This window comes from Zingiber officinale, chromosome 7A (genome assembly GCF_018446385.1).
Source record: "Zingiber officinale cultivar Zhangliang chromosome 7A, Zo_v1.1, whole genome shotgun sequence".
Taxonomy (NCBI): domain Eukaryota; kingdom Viridiplantae; phylum Streptophyta; class Magnoliopsida; order Zingiberales; family Zingiberaceae; genus Zingiber; species Zingiber officinale.
In genome coordinates this window covers 99,409,751-99,436,773 of record NC_055998.1, presented here as the reverse complement: position 1 = coordinate 99,436,773, position 27,023 = coordinate 99,409,751, and the positions used below count along the sequence as shown (strand labels likewise).

The following is a 27,023-nucleotide window of genomic DNA, read 5'->3' as shown; positions in this document are numbered from 1 at the left end:
CCTTTTTAAGTCATACTTAACCAGAATCTCAGAACCGGGGTATTACAATAAATTGTCACGCCCCCAAAAGGAGACCGTACCGAAAAATTTCGGCAGCATCTCCCCTGTACGGGTGACAATCTGAGGCATACATACATACAATATACATCAGCCACATACGGCTGGAATATATCTACACAACCACGCAGTTATATAACCAGCCCACTCGGCTGGAACAAAAATAAACACAACCACGCAGTTATATAAATATATGAATTAGCCCACTCGGCTGGAACAGAAATAAACACAACCACGCAGTTATATAAATATATGAATTAGCCCACACGGCTGTACTAAAATCAACACAGCGGAAATCACAAACAACGATCACAAAACATAAAGTAACTAACTGCGAGCCGGCTCGGCTTGACACAATAATATCAAACCCAATACAAGAGAATACAAGTACATAAACAAGTACAAAACCCAAAATACAAATAACGTAAGAAATACCGAAATCGTAAGGTCGTCCTCGAATGTGACGTGGAACTGGCGGACAGGATCTCCAGGCGACTCCATAACTCCTTTACCTGCTACCTGGTGAAATTACCAATATGCGGGGTGGTGAGTATAAAAACTCAGCGGGTAATAGACGGATAGTGCATGAGTATAGTAAAAAACTAGAGATGCAAAGGTATACAGTCTCGTATGGAAATAGCAGATACTACAGTGATATCATAATAAGTGTCCATACCTGAAACCATATCCTAGTCTAGTGGTAGAAGGTAAAGTGTAGCAAAGTCCTGCTACAGTACTGCTCATAACTACATGGTATCATGTGAGGTATATACATGTCAACAGTAAGTAGGCCAGTGTCTAAACACATATCACAGGTATAAATCTCAACCTATGTAAGCATAACAGCATAAATAAACAACAGCAGTATAATCTAGCAACAGCAGCATAGATAAGCAACAACAGCATAAGTAAACAACCAGCAGATATAATAACAACAGCGTATGTACGGATGGTCACCCCGCCCACCTCTCAGCACCATGACCCCTGTATGGACGAGAGGCTGGATCGATGACAACTGTACCACCCAAAGGCCGCCACTACTCTCGAGTGACCGGATGGACAGGTGCATAGTAGCTAAATAGCTACGTCTGCGACGGGGGTCCCTGCTGCCGCGACTCCAGCAATCACTACCCATGAGTGTGCGAGTGGGGGCATGACAGGACATGCGGCACGCTCCAAGCTACCACTACCCATGAGTGGCCGAGCGTGCGGCCCAGGCCAACGACCGCCTCAACCACAAGGGAGACAAAGTCGTCGGCTATGCATGCAATGACATGATGCGAGTAATGCAACAGTCATCATATATATATAAACAGAAACAGGTATGCTACATGAAGCCAGCATGCTCAGCAAAGTGTGTAAATAAACAGAAATCAAAGCAGGTAAACATGGTATCAGGTGTCCATATATCCAATACCTACTATCTAATGTCTGGTATCTGGTATCCAATACCTAGTACTATAGTATCTGCTAAATATCATCGATAGCAACAAGAGACCGTATAGATACAGAAACGAGTAGCTCAAAGATTGAGTGGAAGTATCAAGCGCAGGAAAAATAAGAGTGGAGTCAAGATAGATACAACAACTATCTGAACAATAAGCTCATGCACTAGGATCAAAATACTAAAGAGAATAAGCAAGAAGTACCCGCCTTTATCTGCCGATCGTGATAAACTAATCCCACGTCAAGACGCACATCTCGAATCCAAGTCCTGCGATCACATAATATATTTAGCTAATTATACATACAACAACTAGCTAAAACCTAAAACTCCATTTCTAATTCAATTAGATAGCCATTTAATTTCACCTAATAATCCAAATCTAACTAGATGATAAATTCATCTTTTATCCACCAATCAATCCAAGATCTACCACAGTCCACATATTACCTAGAATAATCTAACCCATCATCACTAATTATAATATCAATCTTATGATTTTATTACAATCATGTACTCCTCTAAATCAACCATAAACCTTCATCTCAATAAAATGGACTAATCTCTTTCACCATCAATCATAACTACATTAGATTCAATAACCCTAACAACTCCATAGTCCAACCAATTTAAACAAACATAGATCAATGCTAATCAAACCACCACATACCATGAAATCCGATCTCTATCTTCAACATTCCATCGAATCCCAAATCTGCCACGTCACCAAATCAATCCCAACCAAGTGTAGATTAACAACCTCAAACCATAATCAGATCCAAGATTAACAATTAAGCATTACTCACTAGCAACATAGGTTTAGTTTTGTTACCCCAATTTGATTTGCAGCTGCCCGGTGGAGTTCTAAAGTGTAGCTACAATGAACATGGAGCTCCTCACTCGGATCTGCATCAACCCAATGATGATCTCAAACGCAACAATAGGAAAATAGAGATCCTCTCTTGATGGTTGTCCTGCTCCTCCATCCAGCACCGTCGATGGCTTCTTGGCAACAGTTAGAGACGAAGCAGTGGCGCCCCTCTCTCGATCGACAGTGGTCTGCAATAACCGACAGTGTCGGCTCCAGGAGGAAGGTAGGCTGGCGTGTGACACGGCGGTGCCCGGTGATTGCTGAGGCGCTGGATTGTCGGAGAGCGGCCGGTAGCAGGGTCGTGAAAGAGTTGCCGGCTAGATCTGTGCCGGTGACGAAGAGGTGGACTAGGCTCGGGTCGGTGCTCGAGAGGCGGTCCGCGAGAGTCGACGGCGATGCTGAGGAGTTGGAAGAAAACCCCTGCTGGCCGATGATCTGAGGATGATCGGCGTTGATCAGGCGGAAGAAAGGGTCGACTACCTGCTAGGGCACATCGTCGGGTGGCGCTGGTGGTCGACAACGAAGAGCTAATGGGAGAGGGAGGCTCTGCCGGTGCGGGGTGAGCGAAGCCGGCGATCGACCGACGCCGTTGCAGCTTCGGATGGTGGCACGAGGAAGCGAAGGGGAGAAAGGGATTCGGTACCGCAAGAGGGAGAGGAGATCGGGATAAAGGAGGCTTCAGCGTGGAGAGTTTTTAAGGCACAGGTAAGGAAGAGAAAAGAAATTATAAACTTAGGTATGTTTTTATTAAACCCTAGATTAACTTCCTCAATCAACTCCCACCTCCGGGTATTTCAAACAGGTTTTTTTCTCAAATCTATAAATGATCCCCTTAAAATACGTCAAACAGACTCTGAAAAATTCTCAGAAAATTCCTAAAAATTCCTGAAAAATCCAATAGGATTATTTGTCCAATAACCTTATTATTTAAATATTATTTGGGTGCTGTATTTTACATCGATGGATGTAAATTTTATTTTATGTTCGATTTAGTTTACATGTACATTCCTTCGAGGAATATAGGATCGAAAAATGTAAAATTCTATTTATGTCGCAGAACGAATCTTGCAAGGCGTGGAACCTTTTGAGGATCAGAGGCGCAGCAGAACAAGGAGCAAGATGGATGCGACAACTAGACCCGGTGGCGGTGGCCAAAGATGGCAGCAGCTAGGGTTGGCGACACACAGAGGACAACAATAGATAAAAGCCATAATAGTTGAAAATTAGTTCTTATATTTATTGCTTTTTATGCTGTGTTGTGTGTGCTTGTTAGTATGCATGCTAAGTAGGCTAGCATAGTCAAAATTCCTCACTTTAAATAACTAAGTGGGAGAGGGATTTATTTTTAAATAAATTCCACGGTCTCCATTACTGGTTTATAAGTGATGCAACAAGCTTGCACGTTGGCTCTGAGTGCCTTCCTCCATATCAGATGAGCTTGTTTGCGGATCACTAGCTTAAACTTCCATTTTGGATGACTATAGGAAGTTAATTAAGAGCGTGTGATCTTCCCCATCGGAAGGGACACAATCTTATTAACGGACTTAGTGTCAAGTAATGGTATACACTTAGGCACGTCTAATAGTATCCTCCTCATCGGAGTCACTGCTATTATTTGTGTGACCGAAGAAAATCAACTATTGATTTATCAAATAAATAAGTTGACAAGATAATAAAATTAAAAACCCCTCTTACAAATGTTTGATTTTGTATACGTCCACACTATCGTGGCATACAAAATTCACGGTGTTTGAGGTAATTTTATTTGTCATAAAGATTTATTAACAAGATAATTAATGGGTAAACCCCTCCTCTTACAAATGTTTAATTTTGTATACGTCCACACTATCGTGGCATGCAAAATTCACGGTGTTTGAGGTGTTGGAGAATTTAAATAATATTGTTTGAGGAATCAATGTTATTTTAAATTCAAAAGTTTTGGCCAAATATTTGATCAAAGAAAGATCAACTATTAATTTTACTCGTCATAAAGTAAAGTTGATGAGATAATAAAATTAATGGATAAAATCTCTTCTTTGATTTTGTATACGTCCACACTATCGTGGCATACAAAATTCATGGGGATTTTAAGGAATTGATCTTGATCAAATATTTTTATGATTCTTAGGATTTAAAATATTTGTCAATTCCCTAGTTGTTATACTATAGAAAAGACTTAGTAGTCCCGATTGTAAAAATTGGAAATAGGACTTGGACATTAAGGTAGTCTGTCTTTTTAGAACTAAAGAACAATATAGGTGTATTTAATTCATTAGTTGAAACATGTTTAGTGGTGTTATCTACCAGAACCTGGAGTGTAGATACAGATGCCATTAATCATGTCCGCAATTCATTGCAAGGTTCCAGGAAACCCGACAACTAAATGAAAATAAAAACACCGTCCACATGGGCACTGCTGTAAAAGTGGCAGCTGTTGCAGTGGGAGATGTTTGTCCTTTAATAGGAATAAAATATAGATTATTAGAAATTATCTTTACGTACTAAGTTTAGAAAGAACCTGATTTCAGTTTCTAAACTATTATAGAATAGATATTGTGTCTATTTTGATAACAAAGCTGTTATCAAGAAAAATAGAGAAGTTATCTATTCTGTTATGTTGGTTAACAATTTATAATCCAATAACTCCCACGATGCAATAAATGGAAATTATAACACATCTTCTAACTTTAAGAGAAAGCAACCTTCGAAAATGAACCAATTATATCTTTGGCATCTAAGGCTAGGTTATATTAACTTGAGTAGGATTCATTGGTAGCTGATGAACTTTTGGGTTCATTGGTAGTGGAAATCTTTCCAACCTGCGAGTCTTACTTGGAAGGAAAAATAACCAAGAAGCTTTTAAGTCTAAGGGGTATGGAGCCAAAGATATGTTGGAATTGTTTCATTCTGATTTGTGTGATCTTATGACTATCCAGACAAGAGGTAGTATCGAATATTTCATCTATTTTATAGACAACTATTCAAGATACAAATACATTTACTTAATGTGCCGCAAGACTAAGTGCTTTGAGTATAAGGCTGATGCGGAGAAACGTCAAAGTAAAAGTATCAAGACACTACGGTGAGATCGTAGTGGCAAGTACCTCTTGGGAGAATTTAGGAGTCACTTATCAAAAGTAGGGATTCAATCCCAACTAACTGCACCTGGTACACCCCTACAGAATGGTGTAGAAAAAGGAAGGTATAGGACTCTTATGGAAATAAGTAGATTGATGATGAGTTATTTGGAAAATTACCAAATTTATTTTAAGGATATACTCTGGAAACGGAAGTGAACATAGTACCTTCCAAAGTCAGAACTCTCTACTCATATAGAATTGCTAAATAGGCATAAGCCTATTTTGAAACATATTCGGATTCGGGTAGTCCAGCATATATGCTGAAGAGAGACAATGATAAGTTGGACAGGAATTCACTTGTTTGTAAGTTATCCTAGAGAAATGAAAGTAGGTTATAGTCTTAAAAATCAGAAGGTCATTGTTAGCATCAATGATCGATTTTTAGAAAAGGACTATGTAATAAAAGCCCATAAGTAAATTTGTTCTTAAAGAAATTATAAAGGACATGTCTAACCCAGTACCAACTGTACAAGATGAAATATCACAAGAAACTGCAACACATATCACAATTGATGCACAATTATAGACAGTACATCATCATAGTGGGAGGGTTGTCAAACAACCAAAAAGATTCATGTTTTGGGAGAGTTTTTGGACTTGATCCCAAATGAACATGAGTCTGATCCCGAAAATATGATGAAACACTCCAAAATAAAGATGCAGCATCTTGGCAAAGAGCAATGAATACAGAATTAGAATATATGTATTATAATAAAATCTGAAAGCTTGTAGAACCACCAAATGGTGTAAAAGCCTTTGGGTATAAAAAGGTCTATAATAGGAAAAGAGGGATAGACAGGAATGTAGAAACTTTCAAAGCAAGGCTTGATGAAAAAGGAAACTTTTTCATTAGTAGCCACGCTTAAGTCTATCTGGATTCTTTTATCTATTTGGCAAGTGGATGTCAAGACAACATTCCTTAATGGAAGTCTTGAAGAAAGCATCCATATAAAGCAACCAGAAGGGTTCATTGTAAAGGGATAAGAGCATCTTGTGTGCAAGCTCAATCAGTCTATGGACTGAGGCAAAGCTTCAAGGTCTTGGAACATCCGGTTTATCAAAGTAATCCAGATCTATGGATTTAGTAACCGGATAAGTCTTGTATATACAAAAGATGTGATGGAAACGTGGTGGTATTTCTTGTACTATACTTAGATAACATTTTTGGTAGTTGGAAACAATATCAAAATGTTGTCAGAAGTAAGGGTATGGTTGTCCAAACAATTCGATATAAAGGACTTGGGAGAATGTATATATTCTTGAGATCAAAGTAATAAGGGATCGCAAGAAAAGAATATTTTACTTATCCCAAGCTTCATACATCGGAAAAATCCTTGCTCGTTTTAAGCATACAAAACTCCAAGAAAGGTTTCTTACCTTTTCAGGATGGAGTAACTTTATCTAAAGATATGTCTCTGTAGACATCAAAGGAGATAAAGGAAATAAAGGCAGTTCTTTATGCTACGGCTGTTGGAAGCCTAATGTATGCTATGCACGAGATCAGAAATCTGTTTTGCCAAAGGCATAGTTAGCAGATATCAAAGTAACCCTGGACAAGAACAGTGTGTTGGTGCAACCTTAGGTCAAGGTTGACCTGGTTGACCTGACTCGAGATGACCTGACTCGAGGTGTATTTTGATGTTTGACGAGAATAGAAAAGTTGTATCTTGATGTTTGACAAGGATACAAACTTGGGAGATTGTGGGTGCAACCTTTGTCAAGGTTGACCTGGTTGACCCGACTTGAGTTGACCTGATTCGGGTAAAGTCCAGGTATGGAGACTTGGCACGGAAAAGTCCAAACAGGGAGCTTGGCACGGGAAAAGACCAAGTATGGAGACTTGGCATAGAAAAGTCCAAGCAGGGAGCTTGGCACAGGAGAAGTCCAAGTATGGAAGCTTGGCATGGGAAGTCGGAGAGGGCTCGGCAGCTTGTTCTCCGGACTAGGTCAGAGAGGGCTTGATAGCTCATTCTCTGGACCGGACGAAGTCGGAGAGGGCTCGGCAGCTCGTTCTCTGGAATAGATCAGAGAGGGCTCGGTAGCTCATTCTCTGAATCGGACAAAGTCGGAGAGGGCTCGGTAGCTCGTTCTCTGAACCAGACGTGGAAGTCGGAGAGGGCTCGGTAGCTCGTTCTCCGGACTAGGTCAGAGAGGGCTCGGTAGCTCGTTCTCTAGACCGGACGAAGTCGGAGAGGGCTCGGTAGCTCGTTCTCCGGACTAGGTCAGAGAGGGCTCGGTAGCTCGTTCTCTGAACCGGACGTGGAAGTCGGAGAGGGCTCGGTAGCTCGTTCTCCGGACTAGGTCAAAGAGGGCTCGGTAGCTCGTTCTCTGGATCGGACGAAGTCGGAGAGGGCTCGGTAGCTCGTTCTCCGGACTAGGTCAGAGAGGGCTCGGTAGCTCGTTCTCTGGACCGGACGTGGAAGTCGGAGAGGGCTCGGTAGCTCGTTCTCCAGACTAGGTCAGAGAGGGCTCGGTAGCTCGTTCTCAAGACCAGGAAGGCCTTAGGATTTAGGGATGAGAAGCTCTAAATCCACATGGGCATTGGATCGGTCAGCAGACTGATCCAGTGATACTCAGGTTTATCTAATCGGTCTGGTGACCGATCAGTAACCAAACAGAGGCACTGTGAGTTATCTGATCAGTCTGTAGACCGATCAGGAAGCCTACTGATCGGTCCACAGACCGATCAGGAAGCGATCAGAAACGAGAACAAGTATGGGGATCGGTCTGGGGACCGATCAGCCTAGGGCCTGATCGGTCCACAGACCGATCAGGAGCCTCCCAGACCGATCAGGGTGGAGCTTGATCGGTCCAGGCCTAGTTGTTGCGACACAACGGCTAGATTTCTGTGTTGTTCTTTGTCTTCTTCTTCGCAGGTGCAGATATAAATCAGATGCTGAGCGCCTCTGTGCTATTCTCTTCTTCCTCACTCTTGCGATCTGAGCTTTCCTGAGCTCCCTATTCCTGAAGCTTCGTGTGAGCTTCCCTCGACTGGGTGATTAGCTGCTGTTGACATCGTGAAGTTGCTGCTTCATCGAACTCCAGTCGACGAGAAGGCAAGCAAAGTGTTTTTACATTTATATTGTTCTTGATTTCTTTCTCTATTGGTTGTACTCCATTCTTGCTGTTGCAAGAGAGATTGTTGCGAGATTTCTCCACCCAGAAGGAGTTCATATTAGCCGGTTATCCGGGGTCTCATCCACCGACGGATTGATAGACTTCGTCCACCTTACGGACACGCCGAGGAGTAGGGGTATCATCTCCGAACCTCGTTACATCATCGTGTTTGAGGTTTGATCTTCTCCACTTTCGTTTCTACATTGTATTTCTGCTGCGCTAACCTAAATTGTAGGAAGAAACGATAATTTGAGGTCGGCTATTCACACCCCCCTCTCTAGCCGCATCCGAAGGTCCTAACAAGTGGTATCAGAGCAAGGTTGCTCTTCGTCGGATTAACACCCGGGGGAGCACGAGCTAGAGAATGGATCAACTTGGAGAAGACATCACGATTCCACCCTTCTACGATCGCGACGACTTCGCGTATTGGAAGGTAAGAATGAAGTATTTTCTTATGACTAACCTAGTAAATTGGAATTGTGTACGAGTAGGTTTTATTCCTCCGGTGGATAAAGAAGGAGAACCTCTCGAGAAGAAGAAGTGGACGAAGGAACAAATCCACCAATCCACAATCAATGACGAGGTAACGAAAATCCTTGAATTTTCATTACCTAATGATATCTTGTGTAAGATAGGTGGATACAACGATGCCAAGGAGTTGTGGAACAACTTGGCTAAGTTCCATGAGGAGAGCTCCAATTCAAGTCATGAAGAGGAGTCAAGTGAGCCAAGTAGCTCACATCATGGAGGTATGGAATTAGAAGTTGAGGGCTACTCAACATCTAAGGAAGAAGAGGAGGAGAGTTCTTCATCAAGATTGGTGCAAGAAGAAGCCTCTACCTCTGGAAGGGATAAAGAAGAGAGCGTATATCCATCCTCAACCCTAGGTAACTCAACCAACTTAATTTCAAATAAATTACATATAATGTGCTTTGAGTGTAGGGAATATGGGCATTACAAGAGTAAATGTCCAAAGAGGATTAGGAAGACTCCACCGGCGCCAAAGGTCAACGAAGCCGGAGTCCCGATACGCAAGGGCAAGGAGCACGTGGTGTGCTTCCAATGCAAGCAAAGGGGACATTATAGGAGCCAATGTCCGAGGGGGAGGCAACCTCACAAGGACAAGAGACCAAGCACATCTATAGGGGGAGCTAAGGCAAACCCTAAGGTACCCTTTAAGGCACATTATTGCAATTCTAATAAGAAACATGCTAGTAGCTTTATTGCAATTGACAATGATGATAAGCATGATAACCATAGAAACCGATACATGTGCTTAGATGCCAAACATGTTAGTCTAGGTAAGGATAATACTAGAAATGCCAACCCTAGAATTAACTCATCTAAGGTTAAGGAAAACCTAGATAGAAATCCTAAAACAACTAGACATATGCCTAGGAATACCTCAAAGAAAAATGACAAATTAAAACTTGAGGTATTAGAGAAGGAAAATCAAGTCTTGAGGTCAAGACTTGACACCTTAGAAAAGACTCTTAAGAATTTGGAGAAGTCAACTCTAGGGTCTAAGGGTTAAAAGCAAAAGCCCAAGCACATGAGAGGTTTGAGTCACAAACCTAAGTCTCAAGTGGTCAAGCCCACTTACCATAATGTTCCATTCGATTATGGAACAAGACCTAGGGCTAGGAAGACCATCACCAAGGTCACAAGGGGGGTCACCCCTAGAGTTGATCTTGATGAGTCCCAAATGACCAAGGGTTTAAAGCCTAGGAGGGTCATTAGGAGGGTTGCTAGGGAAGTCATCCCTAGTGAATATTTAGTGAACCTAATGAGCTCAAATAGGTTTTGGGTTCCTAGGAGCGTGATTTCATCACGCTAGATGGTTTAGGGTGTGCCCACCTTATTTGGATAGGTAGTTAACCTAATCATGGCAAAAGGTGGCATTTTAGGAAGTTTCAAGGTATAACCAAGCCTTGAAAATGAAATTAAAAATTACTCCTAAGGTGATTAGGATGTGCCAACCATATTTGAGGAATTTTCTAGGGTCAATCTAATTGGCACATAGTGATCTAAAAATCTTTAGTATATGATTTTAGGGCTATTACACTTAGGAATATAGAATTTATGGCAAAATGATCAAAATTATCAAAATGGCAACTAAGGCTAGAATTAGGTATTTTCTATACCTTTATATGTTATTTGTCATATATTGTTTGTCATATGCCATGTCATGACATCATATTTAGTTTATTGTCATTTGAAATGTCATGATAATGCATAGGTTAGTAATATGTCATGCCTTATTTAAGTTTCATATTTTATGCCATGACATCATGACATTGGCACATATGTTCACTTATGATATTATTTTATGTCATGTCATCATCTCTTGCATTTATGATCAATTAAATTGATTTAAGGATAAAAACTCAATTTGATATGGAAATCAAATTGTTGTCTAGAAAATGCATGAGAACTTAGCTTAAGATGACCTAAACCCATATCTCACATCAAAATTGACTTGGATGTGTTTGATACACCTTAGATGTGTGTGAGATATTAGGATTATGAGTTAGGATCAAGGTGCATAGCTCTTATACCTAGATGAGCCTAATTCTAAATTGAGGATCATAGGGAAAGCTTGTGTACAAGTCATGTACATATAGCCCTAAGATTGTGATCCTAAATTGAATGGTTTAAAATCATTTCAAAATTGATTTGAAAAACCTTGATGAAGCTTTTCTAGTGATAGCATTCATCATTGAGCAAGTTGATACAAAGATGGATTAACCTTGAACTATTTCAAAGTCTTTCGAACTTTGTATCAAGATTTAAAAATGGAAGTTATTTTCATAGAAAACTATTTTTCCATGATAATATATGTTATGAGGAATGTATCCTCAAAGTTTTACAATTTTTGGAATTTTCTGTGATTTTTTAGGGGTTTCTGAATTTCGGGAGAAAAATCAAAAATTCCTATCAGAGCTTTGTAGACCGATCAGAGGGGATGCTGATCGGTCCAGGGAGGTCTGGATCGGTCACTGGACCGATCCAGTAAAGGGCTAAGCATGCCAAAATACTGATTTTCGACTGATTGTCTGAAATTTCAGCTGGAAGTTGGTATTTTAGATTTCTAAAGGATTGAAACTCTCCAAGACATTGTTGGTGCAATGGTCAAGGGGGAGTTGACCTTTAGGGGGAGTTTTACCTATTGGTCAAGTGGGAGTTGACTTTTAGGGGGAGTTTTTACTCGTCAAGATTAGTGATATGGGGATTGTCACTATGTTGATTGTTGTATTTAGTATCAAGGGGGAAATTAAGGATTTCAATGAAAGGTATGGGACTTTCATTAGGAAGAAACTCTTGACCTTGATTCACTCTTTTTGATGTGTGTCAAAAAGGGGGAGAATGTCTAGAGAATGTTCAAGGAAGAACATTGGAATTTGGGGAGAATGCTCAAGGAAGAGCATTGGAGAACTATTGGAAAACCTAAGTTAGGTTATCGGGTTAACCTAACTTGATTATGGTTTTTGTCAAACATCAAAAAGGGGGAGATTGTTGGTGCAACATTAGGTCAAGGTTGACCTGGTTGACCCGACTCGAGTTGACCTGACTCGAGGTGTATTTTGATGTTTGACGAGAATAGAAAAGTTGTATCTTGATGTTTGACAAGGATACAAACTTGGGAGATTGTGGGTGCAACCTTTGGTCAAGGTTGACCTGGTTGACCCGACTTGAGTTGACCAGATTCGGGTAAAGTCCAAGTATGGAGACTTGGCACGGAAAAGTCCAAGCAGGGAGCTTGGCACGGGAAAAGACCAAGTATGGAGACTTGGCATAGAAAAGTCCAAGCAGGGAGCTTGGCACGGGAGAAGTCCAAGTATGGAAGCTTGGCATGGGAAGTCGGAGAGGGCTCGGCAGCTTGTTCTCCGGACTAGGTCAGAGAGGGCTCGGTAGCTCGTTCTCTGGACCGGACGAAGTCGGAGAGGGCTCGGCAGCTCGTTCTCCGGACTAGATCAGAGAGGGCTCGGTAGCTCGTTCTCTGAACAGGATAAAGTCAGAGAGGGCTCGGTAGCTCGTTCTCTGAACCGGACGTGGAAGTCGAAGAGGGCTCGGTAGCTCGTTCTCCGGACTAGGTCAGAGAGGGCTCGGTAGCTCGTTCTCTGGACCAGACGAAGTCGGAGAGGGCTCGGTAGCTCGTTCTCTGGACTAGGTCAGAGAGGGCTCGATAGCTCGTTCTCTGGACCGGACGAAGTCGGAGAGCGCTCGGTAGCTCGTTCTCCGGACTAGGTCAGAGAGGGCTCGGTAGCTCGTTCTCTGAACCGGACGTGGAAGTCGGAGAGGGCTCGGTAGCTCGTTCTCCGAACTAGGTCAGAGAGGGCTCGGTAGCTCGTTCTCAGGACCAGGTAGGGTTTAGGGCTCGGAGCTCTCCTGGACTCGGTCAGGCTCGGTCTGGTGACCGACCAGTGAAGAGGGCTCGGTGGCTCGTTCTCCGGACTAGGTCGAGAGGGCTCGGTAGCTCGTTCTCAAGACCAGGAAGGTCTTAGGATTTAGGGATGAGAAGCTCTAAATCCACATGGGCATGGATCGGTCCGGATACTCGAGTTTATCTAATCGGTGCGGTGACCGATCAATAACCAAGCAGAGGCATCAGTGAGTTATCCGATCGGTCAGACCGATCGAGAGCTCCGACGGTCCACGGACCGATCGAAATCTTGATCGAAGCGAGAACAAGTATGGGGATCGGTCCGGGGACCGATCGCCTAGGGCAGGATGGAGCCTGATCGGTCCAGGCCTAGCCGTTGCGACACAACGGCTAGATTTCTGTGTTGTTCTTTGTCTTCTTCTTCGCAGGTGCAGATATAAATCAGATGCTGAGCGCCTCTGTGCTATTCTCTTCTTCCTCACTCTTGCGATCTGAGCTTTGCTGAGCTCCCTATTCCTGAAGCTTCGTGTGTTGCTGCTTCATCGAACTCCAGTCGACGAGAAGGCAAGCAAAGTGTTTTTACATTTATATTGTTCTTGTTTTCTTTCTCTATTGGTTGTACTCCATTCTTGCTGTTGCAAGAGAGATTGTGGCGAGATTTCTCCACCCAGAAGGAGTTCATATTAGCCGGTTATCCGGGGTCTCATCCACCGACGGATTGATAGGCTTCGTCCACCTTACGGACACTCCGAGGAGAAGGAGTATCATCTCCGAACCTCGTTACATCATCGTGTTTGAGGTTTGATCTTCTCCACTTTCGTTTCTACATTGTATTTCCGCTGTGCTAACCTAAATTGTAGGAAGAAACGATAATTTGAGGTCGGCTATTCACACCCCCCCCCTCTCTAGCCGCATCCGAAGGTCCTAACACAGTGGACTGTAGTAAAGCATATATACAGTACCTTAGAGGCACTAAAGATTATATGTTAGCTTACAAGGCAGTTAATTTAGTCCTTGTGGGTTGCACGGATTTTGACTTCCAATCGGATAGGGACAATAATAAGTCAACCTCGGGGTTTTGTGTTTACTTTAGGAGGTAAAGTTATAACTATGGAAGAGTGATAAGCATAGGTGTTTTTCTGGACTCCACCATAGAAGCTTAGTATATGGCAAGCCTCTGAGGTAGCCATAAAAGCTGAATGACTCAATAACCTCAAGATAGACTTAGATATGATTTCTGGTTTTTCCAAAGATTATTACAATTTATTGTAATAATGTTGGTGCAGTAGCAAACTCGAAGAAACCATAAGTCTATAAGGCAAGTAAACACACTAGAGCGCAAGTACCACCCAATATGAGAAATCGTATAAACGAGGAGAAGTTGTTGCCGCCTAGATTGCATCAGGTGATAACCTATAGATCCTTTCACTAAGGTCCTTAAGGCAAGAGCTTTTGATGGGCATGTTGAAGGGATGGGAATCAGATGTATGGCAGCAGATATGGCAGCTTAGTCTTTTAGTATAAGTGGGAGATTGTTAGAGTGTATACTAAAAGCCTAGCTTTAGGTATAAACATTTATAAGAATCACATTGGTCAAATGTCTACATTTATGATAAATGTAGTTGCTCAATTAATTTATATTGTATATAACATGGTGTGTGGTGTCACACACAGAAGATCATGTTATCAGTACCTTATAAATTATAAACAGTAGCTCACGACCATGATGGAAAGGAACAAACCATTGGAAGGTCGTAGTGTAATTAGGTGTTAGTTTATCTTAACTATATAATTACATTAGTACACTAAGAGTGTATTGAGTAGGACCATTAGAGGTCGTTTCTTTTATACTGATTTTATAAAGGAACAAAGACCTCAGTTATTATGGAAGTATGTGCTCTTAATCCTAATATAATAACAAGCACATATATTTGATATTTATTTCTTTAATTTATCAATGGGTGAGATTTAGTTCGATGAATCAATAAGCCCGATAAGTTGGGAAATGATATCACTTATAGTGTGTGTTGTTGATTATAGAAGGAAACTGTGTCCTAGTAATCTAGGTTGAGAATGTCCCCAAGAGGAGCTCATAAGGATTGTCATGTTAAACCCTGTAGGTGGACTTAGTCCGACATGGCGATGAAGTTGAGTGGTACTACTCTTGGAGCTAGATATTAATTAAGTGAGTTGTCAGTAACTTACTTAATTAGTGGACATTTGTTATCTTAAACACAGGGAGACTAACACACTCATAATAAGAAGGAGCCCAAAATGTAATTTGGGATTGGTGCGGTAGTTCAATAATAGTTTTTAGTGGAATGAATTATTATTGATAAAATTAAGTTGTGTGTTCGGGGCGAACACGGGATGCTTAATTTTATCAGGAGACCAAAACCAATTCCTCCTCTCGGTCCCTATCGTAGCCTCTAGTATATAGAGATTTATACCCACCGCATACCCACCTTCTTACCCATCCAATGGGGTCGGCCAAGCGAGCTTGGAACCCAAGCTAGGGCCGGCCAAGACCAAGTGGATGAGCCATGTAGGTGGCCGGCCAAAGCTTGGGTCACAAGCTTAGGTGGCCGACCACTAGAATATTAAAAAGATTTTTTTATTAAAATTATTTCTTATGTGGATATCATGATTTAAAAGAGAGTTTAAAAATTAAAATTTCCTTTTATAGCTTTCTACAAAAGATTAAGAGAAGAGATTAATCTCTTTCCTTATTTGTAGATTAAAAGGATGATTTTAATTTTTATTAAAAACTTTTCTTATTTGTAAATCATCCACATGTTTAAAAGAGAGTTTAAAATTTTAAAATCTTTCCTTATTTATTGATTAAAAGGTGGATTTTAAATTTTAAGAAAACTTTACTTTTTAAACATGTTCATTATTTAAAAGAGAATTTAAGAATTAAATAATCTCTTTTATAAGTTTCTACAAAAGATTAAGAAAAGATTTGATATCTTTCCTTATTTGTAGATTGAAAGAGATTTTAATTTTTAGAGATAACTTTCTTTTTATCCACATGTTTAAAAGAAAGATTTTAATTTATAAAATTTTTTTTATTAACCAATCATGAAGGGATAAAATTATTGGAAAAATTTTATAAATTTCCGGAAGCAAATAAGGAAGTTTTAATTTGTGTTTAAAATTTTATTTGCTTGGAGATTTGTATAATGGTCGGCCATTGTAAATTGAGAAGAGAAAAATTATTTTTAATTAAATAAATTTTCCTTTTCATGGCAAAAGAATTAAGGAAGTTTTTATTTAAATTTCCTTATTTGCCAAGACCAAGGATTATAAAAGAGGGGGTAGAGGTGCCTTCATGGGTGAACAACTCTATTATTTTTCTCCCTCTTTTCTTCCTTGGGTGTGGCCGGCCCTTTCTTTCCTCTCCTCTCCTTTGTGTGGCCGAAATTTTCTCATGGTGGAGATAGCTTTGGTGGTCGGAACTAAGAAGGAGAAGAAGGAGAGAAAAGAAGCCTCTTTTCTAGCATCCCTTAGAGCATGGTGGTGGTGGCCGAACCTCTTCATCCTAGGAGAAGTTTTGATGGTCGAAACTTGTAAGGAAGAAGAAGGTGTTAGGTGGTTCTCATCTCGGAAGATCGTTGCCCACACAACGTCCGAGGTTAGAAGAGGAATAAGGTAGAAGATCAAGAGGTCTTTCTAAAAGGTATAACTAGTAATTTTTCTTTCCGCATCATACTAGTTATTTTTGGAAATAATATTAAATACAAGAGGCATACGATTCTAGTGTTTCAAATTTGTTTTCGATATAGTGTTCTTTTATTTTTCTTTTCCTTGTGATTTGATTATTTTTTTTGGGTTGACCTAAAGTTATTTTAGGAAATTAAATATTAGCTTTCCTTAAAAGGTTTTGTCTAGTCGGTGGTGGTTGCTCCCCATATCCAAGAAGGCCATGTGCCTCGCCACGTCAGTACTGGGAACCAATTTTGGAAATTAATATTTAATGGAATTAATAACTTAGGTGATTTGGATAAAACGTGTTAAGTTCCGCAGGAGATCCAAGTCAAAACCTAAAAGAACAAATAAATTAAGTTTTGGATCAAACGTGTTAAGTTCCGCAGGCGATCCAAAATTTAATTTAAAAGAACACATGGTAGCTAGGAAAAGGTTCAGACCTTTGTACAAAATTTTTGTACAGTGGAACCTCTAGGTTTTCCGAGTAGCAACCAACACGTTGAATAGGGGAGGACGTACTGTGCTAAAGTCTTCTAGTTGAGACATCCTGCACACAAGTAAACAACGAAAAAGAATATCCCAAGACTTGGTCTTGGATTAGCAGTGCGGAAAAAAATAATAGGAGTATCTAAATTGGTGTTGCACCAATTTAGATTTAATTGCAACGAAGAAGAAATTCCCAAATTAATAATAATAATATCATATTAGAACTGAGTGTAAAATTGAAAACAAAAAAGAAAAAATATTTCCACCCCCTGTCTGATTGGTGGTTGCACCAAATCAGAGCGGTACCTGCTCTGATACCACTTGTTGGATCGTGAAACGTCGATAGAGGGGGGGTGAATATCGATTAAAAAAACGTTAAAAAGAGTTAAGCGCAGCGGAATTTAAAAACAATAGACAAAGTAATTTTTACTTCGTCTGGAGCCTGTGACGACTCCTACTCGAAGGCCCGTACTCCGTGAGTACTTTCGTTGGGTAATTCACTAGCAATTCGAAATAAATATTACAAAGACAGTACAAGAAATGCTAATAAAAATTAAAACAAAGCTATACCGACAGAAATAAAAACACAAGGACAAGAGCACGTTGTCAGAGCTTCGTTAGCGTCGTTGGAGCGCAGAGCAGCAGAGCAAGCAGTCTAAGAGTTCTGAGTTGATTTTGAAGCTCCACCCCTGGGGCTTCTTTTATATGCTGCTCCGGGCGCCTGGATCCCTTCCTGGCGCCTTGGTGCGACGTGGCAGGTCTAATCAGTGAACTCCACGTGACGACGACTTGGTTTGAATAAAATTCACCTCCGGGCGCCCGGATCCCTTCCGGGCACCCGAACCTCCTATTTCCAGAAATTCCTTCTCCTGCAAAATAGAGTTAGTCCGAGGCAAATATATATCCTGTAAAACAGATTATTAGCATAATTAAAGTTCAACAAAGTAATAGAAAAGAGTATGACTTAGATTCCGTCTTTCCGAGACCGGAATCTAGTCACGATCTCAACTTAGATATCCGAAATGGATCTAAGCCGGATCGACGCCTAATGTTCCCTTCCCAGGAACGCGTCCTCGCAGTCACTCCCCTCCAGCGACTTACCTCACTTACCTGCCAGACGTCCGATCAGCCCGTCGACCCGTCTGGACTCGTGCCAGCTATCTGGTCAGCCCGTCGACCTAGCTGGGCTTCGTGCCAGACATCTGGTTAGCCCGTCGACCTGTCTGGACTTCTCCTGCACACTCGATCAGAGTGTTAGACAACAACAGACTAACTTAACCTGATTTTGTCATTCATCAAAACCTGGGTTAAATCGTTAGTGCTAACCGCACCAACAAAACCTTATCTGGGGATAAGTGACGCGTGACATCCTATCATAGGTTACAGGAAGGTTTTTCTGGTAATGAGTCACGGACCATTGGAATATACCCTGACACACAGCAGTTATTCTCTGACAGACGGTTACGATCCTCTGGCTTATTTGTCGTCTAGTGAACTACCGACCTGTAGGGAGAAGCTCTTGCTGACTAGCCATCTGAGGACTTAATTCTGGTATAACTGTGTACCCTGCAAGGAGATCTATCCAGGAAATCCCTACCGGTCTATCCAGATCCGCATATCTTGACCTGTAGGTGTCGGTCTGTAAATCCTGACCTGCATATCCTGCATAACCTGACCCAGAAGTTTGGTTCTATAAATTCTGACCTACATAGCCTAACCCCGGAAGTCTGGTTCATAAATCCTGACCCGCATAGCCTGACTAGTAAGTCCTGATCCGTAAATCCTGACTGGGTTGATTCCTCCCCCCCTTCTTCCTTATTCCTGATGTTATTATTCTGGCTTCTTGACCCGAGCATCCCTTCTGAACTCCAGACCTGGGGCCCCTCGTTTGAGTAACCCATCTGAATTCCCGACCTGGACATCTTGACCGAGCATTAGCCGGGTAACGACCTTCTTTGCAGGGCGATACACCTTCTCAACCTCTGACTGTCACGCCCCCTTGACTTCTGACTGCCACGTCCTCTTAACTTCTGACCGCTACGTCCCCTTGACTTCTGACCGCTACGTCCCCTTGACTTTGAGAAATGGAAGAACTCTGGTTGGCTGCTAAGTCCCGGACTCGGGCTGAATTAGCTTTGAAGCATAAGACTTATGCAGATTTGAAGAGACAGACTCACTTTATCACATACTTGAAGATAAAACATGAGGATTCTCTGGCCCTCCTTCAAAATCGGATAAAAGATGAAACCATCGCCCAACAATGCCGCTCCCTTCAGCAGATCAAGACGGAACTGCTTCAGGTGCGATCTCAATTGGAGTGAGCAAGCCAGACACATAACCCTAGCCACGAGATCCCCCCTGATCCTGCCCTCTGAAAGAGAGTTCAGGATAACAAGTGCCCATAATATAATAGTGTGTATTTCAAAGAATGTCCTAGGAACTTTATCAACTGAATGCTAATCAGACTTTGCTATGAGCCTTTGCTCTTGCTTTTTCGTTTATGTTCTCTTTCCTTTAGTAGTATTTCATCTCTGGTGTAATCCTTTCGGATCATTGAAATTTGTGCTAAGGTGAGGGTCGGGAATCCATACTGACCCTCGAGGCCTGTGAGAACTTACTTACAACTTGCCCTAGGGAAAGAGTCTGTGACCAGACCGAGAGATCGTTGAGTGTGAATATATACCCCTCAATAATATGGTCTCACCCAACCTAGACCAAGACTAAATCATTCATCAAGAACACCCAGTGTTGGTTGCTACACTTGGATTCCGTTCTGTTTCCCCTATACAAAAATTTGTACAAGCATAGAACTATCCTAGCTACCCATGTGCTTTACTGAAGTTAAATTTGGATTGCAAATGATACTTAACATTATTAATCCAAATTGTCCTTCAGAAGTTAATGTTGGATTGGAAACGATACTTAACATTTTTACTCCAAGTTTAACCGATATGTTCTTCATAAGTTAAACCATATTATAGAAGTTAATTAAATATCTATTTCAAAGATCAGCTTCCAAGTTAAACATGGTGAGGCACTAGACCTTCTTGGGTATGGGATCATCCACCGCTTCCTAGACAAAGCCTTTCAAAGAAATCGGATGTTTAACTTCTTACAGTAAACTAGGTTTAACTACAGAGACCTCAATAGAAGCACAATATCGAAACATGAAATCGAAAAATAAAATCGATAACAAAATGATAACCTAAAACTGATAGCCTCTTGTGTTGGTATTTCAGAATCTATACAAAGAAAACTAACTAATTAATTTGAAGTGGAAACCATTAATTAGTTATACCTTTCTATGTACCTAAAAGACTTCTTGATCTTCTGTTGTATTCCTCTCCTTCTCTTGGACGTCGTGTGGGCGACGATCTACCAAGATAACTCCACCTGAACCACTTCTTTGCCTCCAAGAAACTCAAGCCACCAAGGGATGCCAAAATAGGAAACTTCCTTTCTCTTCTTCTTCTCTTCCAAGTATCCGGCCACCAAAGAAAAGGAACTTCTTGGTGTGCTGCTGGCCTTGAGAGAAAGAAACAAGGAGCAAGGGAAGAAGCAAGGGTCGGCCACACAAGGATCAAGAGAGGAGACTAAGGTTATGTTATCATGAAGGCTCCCTCTCCCTCTCTTTTATAATCTTTGCTCAAGGCAAAAAAGAAAAGTTTTAAACAAAATTAAAACTTCCTTTTAATCCTTGCTAATGACTAAAAAGGAAAGTTTTAAAACAAAAAATTAAAACTTTCTCTTAAACAATACATGGTCGGCCACACAAAAGCAAAAAGGAAAGATTTAAAACAATTAAAATCTCTCACTTTTTAAATTTCCTATTGTACATGACAATAAAGGAAAGTTTTAAAAATTAATCTCTTTCTTTTAAAACATGTAGACAACTACAAAAAAAGAAAAGATTAATTAAAACTTCTCTTTTTAAATCATGGTTACAAAAAAGGAAAGTTTTATCAAAAATTAAAATCTCTCTTTTAAACATTATAGATAACTACAAATAAGGAAAAATTTTAACAAAATTAAAATCTCTCTTTAATCTTTTGTAGAAAGCTATAAAAGGAAAGATTTTAAAATTTTAAAACTCGATTTTAAAACCATGAGGATGGCTATAAAAGGAAATTAAAATCTTTCTTTTAACCATTGTAGATAACTATAAAAAAGGAAAGATTTTAACAAAATAAAATCTCTCTTTTAACCATTGTAGATAACTACAAATAAGGAAAGATTTTAATAAAATTTTGTTTTAAAAATAAAACTTCCTTTTCCTTTTCTAGTGGTCAGCCCCTAGCTTGGGCACCAAGCTTGGTCGGCCACCTCTTGGCTTCCAAGCTCATGCTTGGCCGGCCCCCTTGCACCAAGCAAGGATGTGGCTGACCCATTACTTGGGTAAGAACTGGGCTTTATGGATATAAGGATTTATAGAGGCTACAACATGGACCGAGAGGAGAAATTGGTTTGGTCTCCCGATGAGCTTGAGCCTCCTGTGTTTGCCCCAAACACCCAACTCAAGTTCATCAATAATAACTCATACCACTAAAGAGTTATTATTGCACTATTGCACCAATCCCAAATTACATTATGAGCTCCTTCTTATCATGAGTGCATTAATCTCCCTGTGTTTAAGATATCGAATGTTCACTAATTAAATAAGTTACTGACAACTCACTTAATTAATATCTAGCTCCAAGAGTAGTACCACTCAACTTCATTATCATGCTAGATTAAATCCACCTGCAAGGTTTACATGATAATCTTTATAAGCTCCTCAAGGGGAAATCATCAACCTAGATTACTAGGACATAGTTTTCTTCTATAATCAACAACACACCATATAAATAATATCATTTCCCAACTTATCGGGTCTATTGATTTAACGAACTAAATCTCACCCATTGATAAATTAAAGAAATAAATACTAAGTATACATGCTTGTTATTATATCAGGATTAAGAGTACACACATCCATAATAACAGAGATTTTGTTCTTTTATGTAGTCAATATAAAAAAATAATCTCAAATAGTCCTGCTCAATACACACATAGTATACTAGTGTAATTTTATAGTTAAGATAAACTAATATCAAATTATACTACAACCACTCTAATGGTTTGTCCTATTCCATCTTGGTTGTGAGCTACTATTTATAATTTATAAGGAACTAATAACATGATCTTCTGTGTCACACCAAACACCATGTTATCTACAATATAAATTAAATGGACAACTGCATTTAACATAAATGCAGACATTGACCAATGTGATTCTTATTTCAAAATAAATGTTCATACAAAAAACTAGGTTTTTAGTATACATCTCAACACCCAGAAGATCGGTATCAAGGCCCAAGGCAATAAAACCCAAAAAGACCTACTATGTTAGAAAAAGTAGAGAAAAGAAACCATATCTAAATAAAGAAAAACATGTATGAAAATTCAAACCAAAGAAGATGTATGCTAATAACATCACATGTGTATATATATATATACGATTGAGGTACCTAAATAGCTCAAAATGATATAAAACTATTTCCTATGGATTCTTATAAATCCCCTTATTATATAAATCTCCTCAGACACTAATTTTAACCAATCAGTGATTTTTTGGACGCAAAGGTATTAAAAAAAATTTAATCGTCTTCAAAAAATCATTGAACTCAATATGTTGGGTAAAATTAACATTTGAGAATATTTATAGCAACCCATAGAAATTTGTTTCATGTCATTCCAAGCTCTCTAAATACCTCAATCGGCTTTAGAAAGTTTATATTAAAAAAGAATTAATATTCTGTGACGAGTTTAGAAATTCATCGCAAATTTGCCAAATATTTATATATATAAATTTAAACATTCTGAATTCGAATGAGGTACCTAGAGAGCTCGAAATGAAATGAAATCAGTTCCTTTAGGTTCCTATAAATCCTTTGATTGTGTAGGATCGGTGGCATCGATAGAGGGGGTGAATATAGACTCATCACTTTCACTTCGATTTCATTTGTTCTTTCTGTCAAAGTCATTAGTAGAAACGGAATATAAAATAAAGTACAGAAGAAAGAATAGTCACAGGATTTACTTGGTTCCTAATCCCCCAGGGTCAGTACATCCAAGGCCTAATCATGGGAGGTGTCCGTCCACTAGTAGTTTCCTTTCTAGAACTTTCTGGAGAGGAAGAAACCCATCTTACAGTTTATGATACACGCATAAATAATAATAAATTAAGTACAACTTGTAATAAACAAACTAAATAAATGATGATAGCCAATCCAAAAGTCCTGACCGCAATACATCCCCTGGAGCTTCCCCAGTCGCAGAGATTTATAGCGTAGCTTTCTGAGCGCAGAGATGGAGAGTAGAATTGAAGACGTTATCTTGAATGTAGAACCTTCATCTGCTTGTATAGAGTTTGATCATATCTTTATCTAGATCAACTCTTATCTAAATGAAGTCATATCTGGATCAAACTTTATCTCTATCCATATCATCTAGTTATCCTTATCCTTATTCAAATCATAAAGATGAACCAAATCTTTTACCACATCATCTTCCATGTCAATATTTCTGACAACTCAGTAATCTGGACCAAACTCAGTCGATCTACCAAACCGCTAGTTTGGTCTACTGAATCGGTTTGAGTCCGGTTCGACCTAAGTCAAGTTCGGCTCACATATTTATGTTTGTCTATTTTCTATTTTTCTTCCAGCTCTAGGTTCCTACAAAACAATCACACAAAATACAAACAAATAACCTAACCTATATCTATAAGTCTACCTGACCTACTAGGCTTACCTTTTTCTTGGAAGTCCCTCCTCCAAGTCTATTACCTAAGGGTCAATCTCTTAGAATTAAGTCACACTCCTATAAGTCTACCTAACCTACTAGGCTTACCTTTTACTTGGAGGTCCCTCCTCCAAGTCTACCACCTAAGGGTCAATCCCTTAAGATCAAGTCATACTCCTGTAAGTCTATTCAATTGATAACATAAGCTCAATTAATTTAACCAAAAATCTAATACATCATTCAAGGACTAAGCACATAAAAGTTAAACACCACTTTATAAGAGATCATGTAGCTAGAGGTGATATTGTACTTAACTATATTCAATCCAAGTCAAACCTAGCAGGCATTTTCAAAAAATCCTTACCTGAACTTGAGTTCAATATACTTAGAAGACAATTAGGAATGTGCTTAGTAGAATATATTCTAATTCTTTTAAAATTAATTTTTTTTTCTTTCAAAAATTATGGTTTTTTTTTAAATTATACTATCTATCTTTTTCAATCAGCTTGGTTTTAAAGATTCTAGGATAAATAATTATGTTTCTTCAAAACTCTCACTTTTACTAGTGCTTTCAAAGATTGGACTTAGCCTAGATTTTTTTCCCCTAGAAAATATATACCCATAAGTTTCAGTCAAAGCATCTCATAAGCATAGTAGGAATACCTAGCTTGTGTATAAAAAATACTTAGAATGGTGTGAGATGCATAGATATTGCCTGGACTTAAAAATATTTATGTCCTTGCATCAACATAAGTCTGGGCTATAAATACCAATTCAAATTGATCAAGTTAAGTCATTCCTTTTAGTAAACCTAACTGGATCACATACTTAATTTAACTAACTAAGTAAATGCTATTACTTTATGGTAAATAGCTAGTAACTAATGGTCAGATTTTTTTCTAAGAAAAATAGATGACTATTTTTAAGATTTTTGTTACAAAAATTCTATTTTACTTTGGTCTTTACTTTTCATAAAGTAAGTTAAACTTTTAAAAGTTAAGCATTTTTTAAAAAGGTCAAAATATTTTTAAAAAAAGTAAATTAAGTATTTTTCAAAAAGAAAATTAAGTTCTTTTCAAGTAAAGCAAGTTTAACTATTTTTGAAAAAGTAAGTGTTTTTTTTAACTATTTTTAGCTAAGTATGTTTAGCTAAGTGTTTTCATAAGTATTTTGAAAGAAAAAAAAAGCTAAACTTTTAGAAAAAGAAAATATATGTCGTTTTCCTAAGAAAGTGTTAGTACCCCGAGATAGTTTTGATTTGGTCAACCAAGCTAAGTTAGGTCATGTGTGTATTTGATGTCTTGTGTCTAAGTGTGCAGGAATTTAGGAGCACAAAAAGTTAAGTGAAAGATGCAACTAGCGAGAAGGACGGTATGGGAGAGAGTCAACAGGCTTGGTGCTGTTAGTTAGAGCCCTAGAGCCAATCATTTGATGATTGTTGTATGGACTCATTGTATCATATTCTTCTATATATAAATAAAGGAATTTGTTTTGGTTATTATACTTACTTGTATTGGTACCAAATAACTAAGTATAATAGCGTCCTTGAGTAGAAGGTTCTTACCTATATCAATCGATTGGTTGAATCGATAGTGAGATGATATAGGGAACACTACTCTATTCCTAGTCGAGTATTAACATTCAGGGGCAATGTTAATGCGACGAGACTAGCATGTAGGTCAACTCGATGACTTGATCTCACAAGTCATGGATATGGAGATATCAAGTTGACACATGGGTATGCATTGGAGAATGTATACTGAATGATCCGCCATGAGAAAGTATCATGGATCGTTATATGAGTGTCATATACTTTCTCATGTGGCTATTAGTATGACTACTAGTCCTTGGACCTGAAGTCACCATGGTTCCCTACATAAGGAGTTATGTACTTTGGCTTCGTCAAACGTTACCCGTAAATGGGTGGACTATAAAGGCGATTACTGGGTATGTGACGAATTATGCAGAGGGATGTGAGTGATGTAGATGGGATCTATCCCTCCTATATGACGGGAGTGACATGGATATTCTTGATGGAGTGACATCGATATTCTTGATAGAGTGAGACCACTAAGTGCATGGTCATGCCCAAATGAGTCAATATGAGATATTGAGCTCATTTAATTGAGTGAGTCTACTTGGAGTTCAAGATTTAGATTGATTAGAGGATGACACGGTCTATGCCTCATATTGATCAATCTAGATGTCTAGGATAGAAGGACACTTGTCATATATTGTGAAGAGTCATAATTAGTAGTCACAAGGTGATGTTGGATCTCAACATTCTTGTAACTTGGGTAGTAATGATGTGTTGCTAGATACCGCTCATTACTTATGCTCCTAAATGAGTTTGGGAGCATTGCCAACGTTACAAGAACCTATAGGGTCACACACAAAGAACATTTAGATGGAGATTAGGTTCATTTGATGAACCTAAAGGATTAGGTTCATGTGATGAACCAAATTGGATTAAGAGTAATCCAAATTAGGCTAATTGAGTTGGACTCAATTCGGTTCATGTATTAAATGAGTCTAATTTGGACTTAGACTCATTGAATCAATTTAATTCAATGAATAGAGATTCATTAAATTAAAATTGACTTGAACCAATGGTTAGATTTGATCAACCATGGGAGAGAAGTGGTCATGTTTGACTTGACTTGAGAGAAAGATGAAGGGTCAAGTTTGACTTGACCATTTGCCACCTCATTGGTGAGTTGGCATTAAGTGGACTAATGATAATACTCCACATCATTATGGTTGCTTAAGTGGGATGCCACCTCATGGGAGTTACCAAGAGTTGTGACTCTTGATATTCCATGGGGGTTACAAGCCTTGAAGTGGTCGGTCACTTAAAGATGATATTGAGTGCATTTTGTGTACTAATTGATTTCATCTTCTTCCTCCTCTCAAGCTCTCATCCTCTTCTCCCTCTCCTCCAGCTCCTTGGCCGAAACTTCTAAGGGTGATAGCACACCTTTTAGTTGTTTTCTCCATCATTTGTTCGTGTGGATACACATAGAGGAGTATCTA

The 27,023-nt window shown here is 39.4% G+C and overlaps 1 protein-coding gene across 1 annotated transcript in view; it reads right to left on the bottom strand.

Annotated features, from left to right (window-relative positions):
- Nucleotides 1-1,709: 1,709 nt before the first annotated feature.
- Nucleotides 1,710-27,023, bottom strand: part of LOC122001891 (protein SAMBA-like) — a 68,882-nt gene continuing 43,568 nt past the window's right edge. Inside the window, exon 3 of the mRNA XM_042556866.1 lies at nt 1,710-1,771. Coding sequence (XP_042412800.1) covers nt 1,734-1,771 — 38 coding nt within the window. The 3' untranslated portion in view covers nt 1,710-1,733. The remainder of the gene's footprint in view (nt 1,772-27,023) is intronic.